General features: G+C 41.3%; 1 protein-coding gene and 1 long non-coding RNA gene across 2 annotated transcripts; one reads left to right on the top strand and one right to left on the bottom strand.

Annotated features, from left to right (window-relative positions):
* Positions 1–2,558: 2,558 nt before the first annotated feature.
* MRPL36 (mitochondrial ribosomal protein L36) lies at positions 2,559–3,674 on the bottom strand. The gene is made up of 2 exons (XM_071736883.1): positions 3,421–3,674; positions 2,559–3,305 (listed from the first exon to the last, which is right to left on the bottom strand). Exons 1-2 carry the CDS (start codon positions 3,615–3,617, stop codon positions 2,972–2,974), a joined length of 531 nt encoding a protein of 176 aa, XP_071592984.1. The 5' UTR covers positions 3,618–3,674; the 3' UTR covers positions 2,559–2,971.
* On the top strand, positions 3,185–8,854 carry LOC139792915 (uncharacterized). The gene is made up of 3 exons (XR_011724434.1): positions 3,185–3,324; positions 4,694–4,747; positions 8,731–8,854. It is a non-coding gene; the product is annotated as an uncharacterized lncRNA (long non-coding RNA).
* Positions 8,855–15,488: the final 6,634 nt, after the last annotated feature.

Genomic DNA, 15,488 nt, shown 5'->3' on the forward strand with positions numbered 1-15,488 from the left:
GGAGCTCACTGAAACCATAGAAAAACCTTGGCATTACAGAGAAGATGTTCTGAACAGTGCCTGCAATAGGGTGATATGTCCATTTGCACTGTTACACAGATGAAAGAAAGGAGCCTGCTTTTCACTTTCTTTTTCCTTGTTTAAGAGTATTTATGGTTGAGTTTCTTTTATTCCTGTAAAACAATACTTCCAACTTCTAATTTTCCTTTGCCTGGTTAGAGACTCATAGATACTATGGAACAGCTGAGTCATCTACTTTATCTCTACTAATAAAGTTCCCAATTGGTAATACTTCAAAAAGGTAAAGCAATTACTTTTAAGTTTTGCTCTTTCTTGTGCTTATTTTATTTTTTGCTTATGATAAAATAATTGGGAAAGCAACATGGTGCCTGCAGAAGCAAAAAAATAGCTATCATTTTAACTGAGTCTGGGAAACTGACTTTGGTCATGTCAGAATCTGGAAAAGTCAGACTGGTCAACTAACCTCAGTGTGTATCACCATCATCTGAGCAGACACAGCTTCCCCTGCAGCAGCACCCAAAGACCTCACCTGTCATTATTAAGGAGCTATTGTCCTAAATTCAGCAACCAATGCTGTAATTCCCATACACACAACACAAAATCCGACAGTTGTTAGTTAATACACATGACCTGCAACATTAGCCTCCAGTTGGCCTAAATATGTCTCTACCTGTTGCATACCAGGAATCTGAGTGTCATTCCCTGGAACAGTCCCAAAGAGTTAAGCAAGTTCAGTCACTCGTGACTGCAAGTGATTTTCGTAACTGCAAATGATTTTCATAACTTTACAACAGAAATGGTCACAGGAGACATCAGTTGTCATATTCCCAGTGTGGGGATTTCAGGAAGAATTAAGGATTTCTGGAAGGGATAACTTAAATACAAACCCAGAAAGAAACCAGATGGAAATGTAATTGTAGACCAAGTCTTATTTTCAGTATACTTTAGTTCAGTCTGATTTAAATTTTCAGTTTATGGATTCTTCTTCCTCTCTGTCCCTCTCGTGTTCTCTTACTGGGTCCTATTTGCTCCCTAAACCATTTTACAATCCAGCTGTGCCCTCCTTATCATCCCCCTCCCTATCATCTTCTGCTCACATAGTATCTGTGGAAATAAAAAAGAAAACACAACCATGGAACTAATATAGATTGGTGTTCTTAGTATTCCAGGACTACATTTTTGGCCCGGATATAACTAGCAGTTATCTACCCTATCCTTTGAAAATAGCTCTTTAAGGGGTGCAACATTCATAAAGGCTGTAATGATGGATGTGAACCCTTAGCTACCCACAACTATGCTACTGGATGACATTTATTTCAGTTTCTCATCTTGTGAGAGCTGCAAATAAGCCTAAAATAAACATTCACCACATGCAGCCCTAGTCACCTTCCTCATGTCATCCAAACTACAGTAAGCTATAGAATATGGGTGGGGTTTTTTAAAGCACCTCTGTAACAGTCTGTGAACATCAATTATAACAAGATACTTGGAAGCCCTCAGAGTCAGTACTCCTGCCTCTGCAGAAATTGAGACAAATGCAAAATGACTTTTTTCAACATTATACAGCAAGTCAATGGCAGAGGACAATTACAACTCAGAGCCTTATAGTATCTAATCCTATAATCCTCTTTCCAAAATCTATTAGCACAACCAAATACGCTGTTTCTGTGATGACCATGAATGCTCTATTCTTTTGAATTTTTGAATTCTTTTGATTCTAAGTATCTATAACAAACTGACAGTTCAGATGGTGACACATGAATAATTTACAGCTGTATTAAACATCTGAATTCAAACTACTTCACATTTGTGAAACAATTTCTTTCCTAATTATCAGGTGTTGAAATTGGCTGCTCAGTCTGTACTGTATAAAAAAGTCTTAAGTCTCAAGACTTAAGGGGGAGGTGAAAACTGTATAATTTGTGCCTCTCTCTGCTCTACAGTAATCCTGTCCATGAATTTCACTCCATCATCAAGTGCAGAATCACATTTAACAGACACCAGCTTACCACGAGTACATCTGTCCCTGAGTTTCACACACTACTACATTAAAAAAGTCTGGACAGAAATATCTTGCTGCTCACAGGCACTTGCAGGTCTCTCCATCATCTAATGCTGCTTTTGACAAATGAGTCCAGGTTTAAACACTTCCCCAGCAACCCACCAGCATAGTTTGCCTTCTATCAGAGCTGACCTTTTTTTTTTTCTGACAGAACCAAGGGACTGGATGAATAGTTTGGGAGGCAGCAAGATCAGCTGCCAACTATTTTTCCTAAAAAAACCCTGCACACCCTCACTTCATTTGATGGTAGACTCATTCCATACATTAGCTACAGGGGATTGTCTGCAGCAACTTGATACTTAAAAGAAATTTTTACCTGGCCTATGAAACAAGAGAAAAACTAGAATATCATCTTGTGATGTAACATATATAATATTATTTGCCACCTAATGGCCCACCCGAGTTTGAAACTATTGGATCTGTTATCACAGCTTTCAACATCTAGGATTTTGTTTTCAGGAAAGATTCATTGTAATAATGCACAGTGGCGTTTATTCTCATTTTGTTTTAATGAAACACAAATGTATGTCAAGAGTCTGATGAACCAGCTTTGCCCTCAGCGAGGAGATTGTAACTAAGGCTTCACGGCTAAGGTGACAAGAAGCCCTGAAGGCTGCGGCTTCCCACTTCAGTTCTCATCATCCATGGGATGAGGTTACGGCAAGGGTCGTCAAGGACTCAACTCGCTCCGTGTTAGCGCTGTCACCTCTCCCACAGTGACATTTGCGTCCCCAGCAGCGGGCCCACAAAGAGCTGACAGGGAGGAGGAGACGGCGGCCCCAGGTGGACGCAGGACCCCAGCCCCGACGGGCGGACACCGCATCGGTTCCCTCCGTTTAGGGGCCCGGCAGCGGCGCTCGGAGCCGGCTGAGCCTCCCGAACGCGGGGCTACAGCTTCCGCTGCTTGTGCCGGGGGTGGGTCTTGCAGAGGACGTACAGCCGTCCGCGGCGCCGGACGATGTAGCAGTCCTTGCACCGCCTCTTCAACGAGGTTTTCGTCTTCAGCCCCGCCAGGAGCGGCGGCAGCAGCCCGGGCGGCGGCGGGAGGGCCAGGAGGCCGCGGGGGGCGGCATTCCCGCAGCACAGCGGCAGGGCCCGGAACACCGGCGCGGCCTGCGCCGCCGCCCGCCACCAAGGGGCCAGGGAGCTGAAGGGTGAGCGGCCCAGCCCGCGGAACGGCCCGGCGGCCGCCCTGACCAAGAGGGACAGCATGCTCCGCACCCTGCGGGGAAAGCGCACCGGTAAGGATACCCGCCCCAGTCCCCTCCTCCACCACACCCACCCCCCCCTTACGCCAGACCCTTACAAAAAGCGCCGGGCACCGACCGAGCTCTCACCGCCCCCTCCGCTGCTCCGCTCCTGAGGCCGCCGCCGAGGGGGCACCGGCGAGAGGCGGAGCGAGGGCGGTGCTTGCGCAGGTCCCGACGGGGCGGGTGTCACGTGGCCGGCTCAAGATGGCGGCGCCCGGGGCGACCTTCCGCTGGCTGCTGCCGCTGAGCCGAGCGCTGCCCTCCCGCCCGGGGCTGGCGGCCATCGCTCGGCCCTACGGCGTGCGGGCGTCCGAAACCGGCGAGCTGGTGACGCACACGGGGCAGGTGAGCGAGAGGAGCTGCGGCTGGTGGGGGGAGGGCGGCCCTTGGAGTCGGTGGTGTCTCTCCGCTTCCCGGTGCCGGCGGCTGCGGGAAATGTGTTGCCGGGGCTATGAGAGGCACGCTGGTGTGCTGCTTCGTTTAGTACGCGGTGTGGAAATTGGTGCTCTTGGGGACATAGATAGGTACAAGACACGAGTAGTTTTAAAAAAAAAAAAAAAAAAAGGAAACAAATGAAAAGGCTGTTAATTAGAAACAGTGTCATTAGCCGCCACGAAACGTTGTGCTGTCTGAATCCAGCATCTGTCACAGCTGCAGGGGAGGGGGTGCCCTCATGTCAGTGCCTTGTGACTCCCATTTTCTCTCTCTTCAGTGTGAAGCTGAAGGGTGAGAAGTGCCGGGGGGGTGGGGAAGAGGGGCAGAGCTCGGGTGCTGGGGCTGGATGGAGGGTGCTGGCCTGCATCGAGCATAAATAAGTTTGAAACTTGAGTTTCCTACTTTAGTTCATCTTACAGATGGCAGTGCGGGATCAAGGAACCGCGTTAGATGTAATAAATCTTATGCTTGTCTCTGCGGTCAGAGCTAAGGCAGCTGTTGCATAGAATCATAGAATGGTTTGGTTTGGAAGAGACCTTAAAGTTCCAACTCCCCTGCCGTGGGCAGTGGCACCTCCCAGCTAGAAGTTTCCTCAAAGTCCTGTCCAGCCTGGCCTTTAACACTTACAGGGGTGGGGAATCCACAACTTCCCTGGGCAGCCTGTTCCAGTGTCTCAGTGTTACTGGGTTTAAACTGCTTGCCTCCCCTCTCCCTCCCTTCCCCTGCCCCCCTCTTCCTTTTTACTTTCCAACCTAAAGTAATTTTTATTTATGAGAGAAATGGAAACTACTTTTTCTGTGCTGTACATACTTGTAAGATGATGGAAGTAGGTGAAAGGGAGGAAACTAGTCTTGACAGTGCTGTAAGCCTTTGTGTTCTATATTTATGGTAATTGCTTTTTAAATTAAATTATTTTATATTTTAGGTCTATGATGAAAAGGATTATAGAAGAGTGAGATTTGTTGGACGACAAAAGGAGGTAACTCGTTCTATTTTCACTCACAGGAGATGGGGTGGTTTTGAAGTTTTTTTTTTCATACTTGATACTGATACCCTCAACTTGATTGTCATTAAAAAAACAAACAAAAAAAAAAAAAACCCCAACAAATCAATGAAACCCAAAAAGGAGAAACAGAACCAGCCAACCAAAAAAACCCTGAACAGGTTTGGATTTTGGGTTTCAGTGTTTTTTCACTGTGCTGAAAATTCTTCTAAGACAGCTTATAGTAGCTTCTGTGTACCTCCCAACTTTTGCCAAATTTGGGAAATTCATCATTTCCCCTGCACGTGTTAAGTGCTTACATTGAAGTTGTGGAAGCTATAGGCATTTGAGCATCTTAAACTTGGGCCATTTTTTTTTTTTTTTTACGCATGAGTTTTAAAAAAAACATTACGCATGTTTTTAGTGACTGTTGTGTTCAGAAAAATCACGTCATTGAGTTCTCTACTGATTTGTTCATTCATATATCTTTGTTTCAAAGCTTAATTTGCTTCTGCTTAGTTAAGATCTTGATCTTTACCCAAACTTGAGTTTTTAAAGAGGCCACTTCATTTCTAGAGCCTGAGAAGCATTTGCTGAAATAGTGATGTAACTAATAAAACTATAAAATTTAGAGTATTTTGAAATAATAAGCTCGCAAAGGCAGATAACACATCATCAATCAAGTGTAATACTGAAGTTATCATGTGGGCCTGTTGCTGCTGGTTCTGAATAGAGTGGGTACATGAAACTGTAAATCCTTTAGCACTGAGTTCTGTCTAATGGTTGAGCAGCTTAGCTCCATGTGGCCTTTGGGAAAGAAACAGAAGATTTTTTTTCAGCTAAGCTGTATTCCTCAATGCCTGAGCATCTGATTAGTGCTCTGTGTTAATGCTATAAATGTGTATGTATAGTAAAGGCATAAAATATGTTTAATGTAGTTGCGTATAGTTATTCCCTTCCTAAACTAACCTGAAGAAATCATGCTGATTAATGAGGTTTTTCTATTCACCTCATTGTTGCATGGATTGAGTGATAAAGATGGGGATTCTATATGGGAAATAGGTAAATGAAAATGTCACTTGAAATGCTGAAGTAATTCACTTCTGGGATGATGGTGGAGAAGTAGGTCTCTCCCAAATGCAATGCCTGTTTCTGTGCTACTTCTGTAACTCTGGTAAACCCTCCTTAGGCCTAATTCTCCACAGGGCACTGGTCCTTTCTCTGCCTGGCCTTTGCCAGAGACTGATTTTTGGACTTTGTGGTGAGGAACATCGAGTTTGGATCAGTTCCTCCTTCTCCAGCAAAAGATGAGTTTTGAGTCTGCTGACGAAAGTTTAACACTAGGCTTTAATCGTGGAGTTGGAACAAAATTTACATTTTAAATACTAAACCAGTCATTATCTGTGCTTATTAATGGGGTCTCTCTCTCTCTCTAGGGGTTTCATCATTGTCCTAGCAGATCCCCCAGTATGTTTCAGCTGCTGGTTTTAGGTTTTTTTGGCAGTATCTGACCAGTGTTCTGTTTCTGAAGCTGAAGCAAGCCTGCTAAGTCGGCCACTTTACTTTCTCCATCATTTCTTTTCTTTGCCTTCAGTATGCTCTGGGTGGTCACTTTTGGCTTCTGATTGCCCTAGTCCAGCTGTGGCAGCTTTCCTCCTGTGGATGCAGCCCCTGGATGGAGGTGCACTCAGTGAGGACATTTGGCTGCCTGTGCCTGGATGCTGCACGTGTTCTCTCTGGGGCAGTGGCCAGGATGGTGGCATGGCCTAGAGTGTGGTGGCTGTTGTCCCCTCCGTTCTGCCAGCCTAATTGTTAATGAAACCCGTGTGTTTTAGCTAAGATCATTGTTCTCTGAGCTGGATGTGCAGAACCAGGGCATTAGTGCTTTCTGTCAAGGGCCTAAACCACTTGTGAGTGGCTGTGAGAAAGCTGAGCATGGCAGCTGTTAAACTGCATCTGCTGCAGCCTGACTGGGGCCATCCTGCCTTTGTATAATACATATAATGTACCACAGGACCTAATTCAGCACTGTCATTCCCACTTTGGCTCTATCCTTTCTGTTGGGCTGGTGCAGCAGCTGAAGCTGTGAGGAAAACTGACCTCGGAGCTCATATGTTTTAAATATAACCTCCTGCCTTTCTTTGGATGTTTGGACCTGGGTCAGTTCCAAGTTTGGTTTTATCTCTCAGCCTCCCAGACCATGTACTGGCACTAGCAAGTCGGTGGAAGGAAGCAGCAATGGGATTGTCAAACTGGCATTATGGCCAGGAAAAAAATTGCCTGTTGAATTATACATGGGGAAAGGGGGAAGGAGCATTTATGTTTGCTGAGGGAAAGAGTCCTTTCTCAACAATTACCACTGTGCTTTAATTGAAGGGAGACGATGTAAGTGAAACCACTTCTTTTTTTCTCCTCAGTTTTTCTCAGTCTTTTTTTTTTTTTTTTTATGTTTTCCCTGTGAATTTGTAGATTCTCTTATTTAGTAGGCTGAACCATAGACAAGTGATAGCTGTACATTAGATGAGAGCTTCTTGCTTCCCCCCTCTCCCCACATACAGACTTGTGGATAAGAAAAGCTGGGAAGAGTGGAGTTCTCTTTGGGAAGCATAAGTGCATCATGGTGCTTTACCCCTCTTTCTGTAGCATGAAATAAGGATGCACAGTTTTGAGTGTTACTAAAATTGTTAAAAATCCTTGCAGGTTGGCAAAGAATACATACAACTTCTGGACATAGGCCCCAAGCAGTAAGGTTCTTGATGACAATTTACATAAATAGTGAAAGGGTTTTTTTTTTTGTTAACTGTATTTACCTAGGTAAAGAAAATCCAGTTGTTGGCAAAACTTAATTTTTCACTGCTGTGGAAATGCAAGAATGCAAATTTTGGAGAGACTTAATTGGAGAGATTGGAGACTTAATTGAAAGATTCTAAGTTGTTGGATCCTAAGTCGTTGTGTACTAGGACTATATAAAAATACTAAGGGATTTATTTAACGGACATTTAAGATTTTTTTTCCCTAACAATCTCTTCATTCAAATACCAGCATGCTTATGAACCTTATACACAGAGCAGTACGTAGTGTCTTCTTTGTGCATGTTATTTTATATTCCAGCATGTGTAACATTGCCTTCAAAAAAGCTGTCCCCTCCTGGAGCATGTTTACCTGAGAGGCAGGGCTGGTTGTCTTCTCGGTGCTGGTGCAGACTGGGTTGGAAGAGGCTGGTGTGGATGAGGGAGGAAGGCAGGTGGCTGGGTGCTGTAGGTCCTGATGAGGTGTATTTTGCTGTGTCCCAGACCTGACCTGTGAGGGATACATTTGTCAGGCCATATAGGCATGATATAGGAAAAAGTCCTACCAGTCAGCATACTCAGGAAGTGTGTATATAAGATGGATTCTTAAAATGGCATAGTGCCATTTAGAGATTTTTCTTTAATGCTGAACCATTTGCCTTTCTGACTGTTGTTAGGCACCACATTCATGTTTTTCTGAGACTCCTGTGTGGTGATGGAATAAGGTGCATGGTGAGAGGCTCTAAATAGCCAGCAGTTGTTTTATCTCACTCCTGACCTTACTTGTCCCACCATTATTTTTGAGTTTATCAGCAGTGAGTCCTCTGCACTTTTATCGTGCAGTCACTGGAGCACAATACAGAGGCAGTGTCAGTTAAATATCTTTTGTTCTTGGCTGCTTGTTCCTGCTCACCTATCTGCTTAATCTGCTTAGGTCACACTGTAAACCTGAGCATTGCTGTGGCCTGTGTGTCAGGGGAAGGGGGTTACCTTTGCAGAGTTCAACCTGTGTACTTCACTGATCCGGATTATAGCACAGCCTAGGAGTTGGTGGAGGAGGTGGGAGGAAACCTGTGCAGGAACTTCCCCAGGTGGTTGAAGTGGAACTGAGCTGCTCAGGGAGGTGGTAAGTAGCATTTGCTTCCTGTCTGAGTGGGGAAGGTATCTGAAAGCTTTCTTTTTCTCTTACAGGTGAACAAGAATTTTGCAATTGATTTGATAGCCGAGCAGCCTGTGAGTCAAGTTGAAAGCAGGGTGATATCATGTGATGGAGGTGGTGGAGCTTTGGGACATCCTAAAGTATACATAAACTTGGTAATGCCTTTGTTTTGCATATGACATGTTTTACCCTTAAATTCTTGTTTGTGAGATTGTTTACTTTTTGTCATGATAGTTTAACAGAGTAAAAGAAGTAACCAGCTGATATGCTAATTTTATTTGGCACCTAATATAAAAATTAAGATTCCTAATTGGAAAAGTTAGAGGCTTTTCATTTGAAGTTAAATATGTTTCTCTGAAATTTTGATTTAATTGATGGGGCAATTTTTTAAAAGAAGTTAACTGAAGTAATATGAAAAAGCAGTGCCTTTAGAGCAAAGAATATCATGCTTGCAGTGTTGCGAGACACTCTGATAATTTAAATGCCACAGTGTACACTGAGGATACATTCGCAGTATTCTTAGGAGTATGGAATTTATTTTGAATCTTGCAAGTTCAAGAGGTTAAACAACTGTTACTTTAGCTATATTGATCCATTTTAAGATGTAATATGTAAATAAGAATTTGTGGATTCTGATAGTTTTATAAACTAGCAGTTACTGTATTTTTGCAGGACAAAAATACCAAGACCGGAACATGTGGCTACTGTGGACTTCAGTTTAAACAGAAACATCACTGAAAGATGATCCCTGCATGCTTGCAGATTTATGTTCAGATGTTTAACTATAAATAAACAACAAATTTAGAAAATCAAGATTAGTGTTTGTGTTTATCTTAACCACGGAGAGTCATGTTTGTACCTCTTTAAAACCTAGTTTGTCAGGTATTTGAGCTGAATGGTATCACAGTATGTGTTTTGTACTTAATTTGTTTTTTATGGAACAAATGTCCTGCCTTGTTTGGCAGGCCTCTCACAAGCTTGGAAGTGGCCCTTGGCTGCAGCATAGGTTGAGTTTGTATTGGATAGATTTATATTCTTTTCAACACTGAATTCAATGTAAATGTTTACCAGGGGATTAATTATCTGAAATGTTTGTCTTTTGGCATTGTTTGACACTCTTAATTTATTCATGGCCTAGTGTCTATAGCTAGATTCACAAATGGAAGCACAAAGATCTTAAGATACTCAGCATTTCAACACTTACTCCTGGAAGCAAGATTGCCATCTTTAAATTAAATAACTACACTTGCTACTTGTATTCAAGAAATAGCCAACGCCTTAGGAATGGTAATCAGTGTGATCTGGAGAGACATGGGAGAGGTTATGACATTTGTCCTCCGGTTCAGAGGATCAGAGTGTGAATGTCTGAGTCTCCTTGGGATTCATACCCTTGAAACCTCTTCAGGAATTGGATCCTGTTATTCTCAAAATAGAGTTTGCTCCATTACAGGTAGCAGCTTCTGCTACTTTAATACAGATCATCTGATGATGAGAGCATCCACCCATGTGTAACACTACCTAGGCCACATGGGGCTGGTTGTAGCATGTCACCTACCTTGCTTAAGGTCTCTTGAACAGCTTTCCATCATATAAACAAGACTCTCAAACAGGGCTTGTATCTGGAGAAGAAGAGTGTGAGCTTTAGGTCTTTGCTCCAGAAAGCATTTTAATCTGTGAATTGTTATTTAAATGCTCATGATGGAGCATTGTCCCAGGTGGTAATTGCTTCTTAGCCAAATTTAACGGGGTGTGATTTTTAAACCTGCTGTTTAATGGACCTGCTTTAGTTAAATGGATATGGTTGGTATCAGGCTGAAACAAATTATGTGGGGCTACAGCTGCTTAACTTGCTTGTATCAATTTGTAGATTATGTTGAACCAACATGATCAGGCTTAAGGCAAGGTCTGAATTATTCTGTCTGTAGAAGTTGTGTGGTGAGAGGCTATCACTGCAATTAGTCACACACACTTTTTTTTAATTTTATTTTTTATTTTTATTTTTTATTCATTCCACCTATGAGAGCTTTATCTCTCTGTCTCTTCCCCTTTCTCCTTCCCCCAGTTTTTCTCCTTTCCATTGCCATTGGTCATTAATGGACAATACATGAATTCACATTACAGTGTAAATTAATTGTAAATTCAGTGTTGGTTACTGAGCGTTTACTTTCTGGAAGCCCAGGGTGTGAGGCTAGGTGGCTGTTGCTATGGTATCTTTGCAGTATCAGTGCAGTGGCCAAGTCCAAGAAGACATAATGTTGTGTTTTGAGTAGCTCCCAAGTGTGTACAAATATAGCAAAAGATCCTTTCCTGAAACCCAGTAGCTTGCATTTAGCCTATTTGACCTTACACAAAGGATCTGTCAACTCAGTATAAACCTGACAACGGTCTTCTGCTAAGTCCATTTTGTGGTCTAAATATAAAATAATTACTTGAACTTGCAATGTCTGTCTAAATGTAAATCTGGTTGCTCTGTAGTTTGGCTCTCTACCAGTTTGTAGAGTGTCTTGGCTGGCACAGTTTTCTGCAGAGAGACTTGAAACAAGTAATCATATGTGGTCTTATTCCTTGGGCCTTTGATTTTCTTATGAATAATATATCTGCTTGGATCACTGCTACTCATAATAAATTAACACTGTTTAAGTTGGCACAGCATCTGCTGAGGACCCAGACAAATCCCACCCCAATGGTCTCAACTATGGAATGCTGTTCTTGCATATTCTCCCTACAGTACTTGTGATATGTGAAGCTGTTGACACCAGTGAAATGAAGGTCTCTGCTTTCCTCTGGTGGTCTTCATGGGAAAACTTCAGACTTTGTTCCTTGTAATTTTCTGTGTGTCAAGTTTATGTATCTGGTTGGGAATGGCTGGGTATGTGAAGCCTTGCACTTGGGAGCCAGAACATCCACATGTCTTTGGAAAGGCCAACCTTGATCTTCAGGAAGAAGTGAGAGAAAGTAGAAACTCCCACTGTGGTGGTCAGAGGCAGATAAGTGTGAAATGGATCTATGAGGACAGGCTGAAACACATCAGTAACAAAGCAAGGACAGATTGAAACATGTTAAGTATAGAATCAGCATTACAGTTCTGGGACAATAAAATTCAGACTTGAAAGCAATGTGGAGTAAAACTCGCAGATCTAAATTCTATTAATTACTCCTTTGTTTTTCATAGATAACTTATCCCAGGTTGGAACTACAGTATCATATTCCAGCTGCCAGAATAAAAACCATAATTTATACTCGGTGACTATGGAAAAAAAGTATTTTGCATCTGTGTAGCTCAACAACTGTATCTTGCCTTTACCTACTAAAACAAGATAGCCTCTTTTCTCTTTGCTGTCATATATTAATCTTTCCTTGGTGAAATTCACCAGGTATTTACACTTCCAAAAAAATTGGGACCATCCACCCTTCTCTGCCAGTGATACTTGCACTTTTAATTTAAATCTGTTGCAAATACCACATAAAATACAACATGTGGTAGTAACAATAGAAATGTTTGCCTCTAATACCAACACTGTCAGTATTCTCTGGTGTGTTCCCTGCTGTTGGTCTGTGTTGTTTTTAGAGGCACATGGTGGTCTTGGAATTTGTTTGTGCTGGTCCTGGAATGTGTTGCCTCAATTTCAAGTCAAGGATTCTTGAGAAGCATTTCTGGCTATTCAGTATTACCAATGGAATACATTGATCATGGAAAAATGACCCTGCATTCTAATAAAGTTTATTCCCCAAATTATGATGCACCTCTCTCTCCAGAGGTCCATCGGGACAGCTAGAGTAGAATATCAGTTTCAGTTTTCATAATCAGACAATGTAGCAAAGCAAAAAAGTAATATTAAAAACATGATATGCATCACTGCTGTAAATGTCACAGAATGGGTGATCATTCTTTGCTTTGTTTTTTTTTTTTTTTTTTTGCCAAGTATTGCCCAGTGTTACATGGGCAACAAACAAAATTTGTGTTGAAGACCTTGCATGCCCAGGTAGTGGCAGCTTTCCCTCCAGGCTTTCCAGATCCCAAACCATTTTCTATTATCTACTGACTGATTGCAGCAGGGGGTTGTAAGCAGAACATGATGATGATTCATGTTTGCATGGCTGTAGCAGTTCATTGAGCTCAGATGTCTTTGAGATATGGCAAATATAAGTGACAGCTACTGGGACTTTAGTTTTCTGCACCTGAAAGTTACGCAGTCATTATTGATAATTCCAGGTCTGCATTGCCATCCAATCCTTTGGTGCTCATTTTGCTATCCAGAAACCTCGGCATTCGGGTGTCAAAAAATGAGCAGACAAAGCAAAAATTGGCTTGCAGAAGAACAGATTATGGAAGTTCAACAGAGAACTAGGAATGTAGTATGTGCAAAATGGAAATGATGTGATGGAGCACTGGGAACATTGCCTTAAAGCGCCTCTGTTTTTCAAAGAGGCTGTTAATTTCCCTTATATGATGCAAACGCTGTGAAAATATCTGTAACTGCACTTAACCATACATCTGCTGATACAGCATCATGTTTTAGGAAGGTGTCCCCATCAGCCTGCTGTACACACATTTTTATTGACCTACTAGCAACTGCATGCCAGGACAAATACTATCAGCAGCACTTTCTAATGCAATTCAGTGATGCAGTTCAGTGAGTATTAGAATTCAAGTAAAAAGTTCTTATTCGAAAGCAGTGTAAGCAGTCATGAAACAAACAAAGAAATTAAATATTATGGAATTTGGTCATTTCTTACCTTTTTCTAAATGCTTTGGATATATTTGCTTCTTTAAATTTTTTAACTTTCTTCCTTTTTTTAATTCTTGTGTTCCCTGTCTCTGTTTCTCCCCTCCCTTTTATTAACAAAAATTTATTGACAAAACAATGCTTAGGATGAAGTTGTCTCTTTGGAACAGCCTCTTCTGCTTATCTCCTGCTTAAATAAAAGACTGCCTAACTCAAAATCCTGTTCTTTCTGAAATACTGTCACTTGATGTAGGGCATAAATTAATCTAAGTAAGCAGGCATTTGGCTAGATTTTCTCTTAAGCTGTGTCGATCAAGAGATGTAGACTGTTTTCACTACAGCTATTAATGACTGGAATGAGATATTTTTATCTTGGACTAATTACAAATATAGGAGAAAGGTCTAAGAGGAAATTTGAGACTTCATATTATTACCTGGTAAAATACTCCATAAACTCAACTAGTCTTCACTTATGATTTGTCTTACTAAATAATTTCTGATTCTGTTAACTTTGTCTAAAAATTGAACTCATTGACTTTGGTTGACATTAATAACTTTCTAAGATTTGAATTTGTTTTACTCTTTGAGAGATGTAAAGAAGATGAGGAAGTGAATGTAGAAGCCTCCTGTAGTGTCTTTATTTGGGACAGAATGATTTTTAACTTCTTTTTCCAAAACACATAGTTAGGAACACACACAAAATTAAAGATTTTTCTGGCCATATACATTTCTCTATTAAACATTGATTTGTTGTAAGAAAGAGTAACCTTCAAGAAAACTTGGAGCAAAATAGTTCTTCATTTCAAGAAAGGAATTTTTTTTATGAAGAGAAGGAAAAAAAGCAGAAAATACATTTTCTGCCTCCTCTCTAAACAGTCTGCAATTGCCAAGATACCTATGATTTAGTACTTAATTAGACTTAACGGGAGTATCTGTATCTTAGTCTTTGGACTGTGAAGTGCTCTTTGGAAGCTTTTCCCCTTTATAAAATGTAAAACCTGGTTCTTGGGTATCAGCTGCTGAAAGGGAATCTGAAATATGTTTTAGATACTAAAAAATAGATTTCTAAACAAAGTGGTATAATAGTGACTGTAGCAGAAAACCTCAAATGGTGATACAAACCATCATTATTAACCTTAAGCATATGTTCATTATTTGTAGAGAGAAAGGTAATGTACCATGGGATCCTTTTGTGACTGATGTGTACTGCAGATTTCATGTTAACAGTCCTAAATCTTAACCTAGTATATCAAATTATGTCCTGAATTGTGACTTGAAACAGTAAGGACAAGGGCTTTCTTTCAGTGTCTTTTTGTAAACAACTGAGGCTTTTTTTTTTTTTTTTTTTTTGGTTTTTTGTTTGGTTTTTTGTTTTGTGGTTTTGTTCAGTTTGCTTTTTTGTTTATTTTTGTTTGTTTGGGGGTTTTCTGTTTGCTTCTGTTTTTTCGGTGTTTCTCATAGGTAGCGAGACTGTCCAGAAAAATAACTTCATTTGCAACATATGAGGAAATATGGAAAGTATACCAGGTAGGTGCTAGAGATAGACATCTTAGTTAATATGAAGTTGTTTGCAATTTAATGTTCATCACATTATCCCTAATGAAGGGTTGTTGGGAGTACTGCAGGGTGATTAAAAAGTGGGATCTGCCTGACCTAGTTGGAACCCAGAGTGTCTGGTTGTAAGAGAGGATGGGCACTGAAAATGAAAGACTGTCAGGAGAAAGGTTTTCTTGCATAAATGTATTCTGTGTGACAAGGACCCAACTGCTGGCCAAGCTCTGAAGGATTACAGAAAGAAGTTTTTAGGCTTACTGGACAACACTCCTCCCACTCCAAGCAACTGAAATATAGTGTAGATAAATGTAAAGTGGTGGATGTGAACTCAGTTTCACGCACAAATATCTGGATCTGAGTTATTAAAAAGTATTACCTGAGCTGAATCAGAGGAGTAAGACCCTATTTCCATTAAAAAAAACAAAAAACAAAAAACCTCAAAGCCCAGTAGTCACAAAATCTAGTCTGTATTAGGAATTATTGTCATAGGAAGAGTGCAAAACAAGAGA

The sequence above is a fragment of the Heliangelus exortis genome, chromosome 2 (assembly GCF_036169615.1).
Source record: "Heliangelus exortis chromosome 2, bHelExo1.hap1, whole genome shotgun sequence".
NCBI lineage: Eukaryota > Metazoa > Chordata > Aves > Apodiformes > Trochilidae > Heliangelus > Heliangelus exortis.

Coding starts and splice junctions, on each gene's coding strand:
- MRPL36 (XM_071736883.1), bottom strand. CDS start 3,617: ATGGCCGCCAGCCCCGGGCGGGAGGGCAGCGCTCGGCTCAGCGGCAGC. Junction 3,306..3,420: donor GCGGAGCAGCGGAGGGGGCG/GTGAGAGCTCGG, acceptor CTTTCCCCGCAG/GGTGCGGAGCATGCTGTCCC.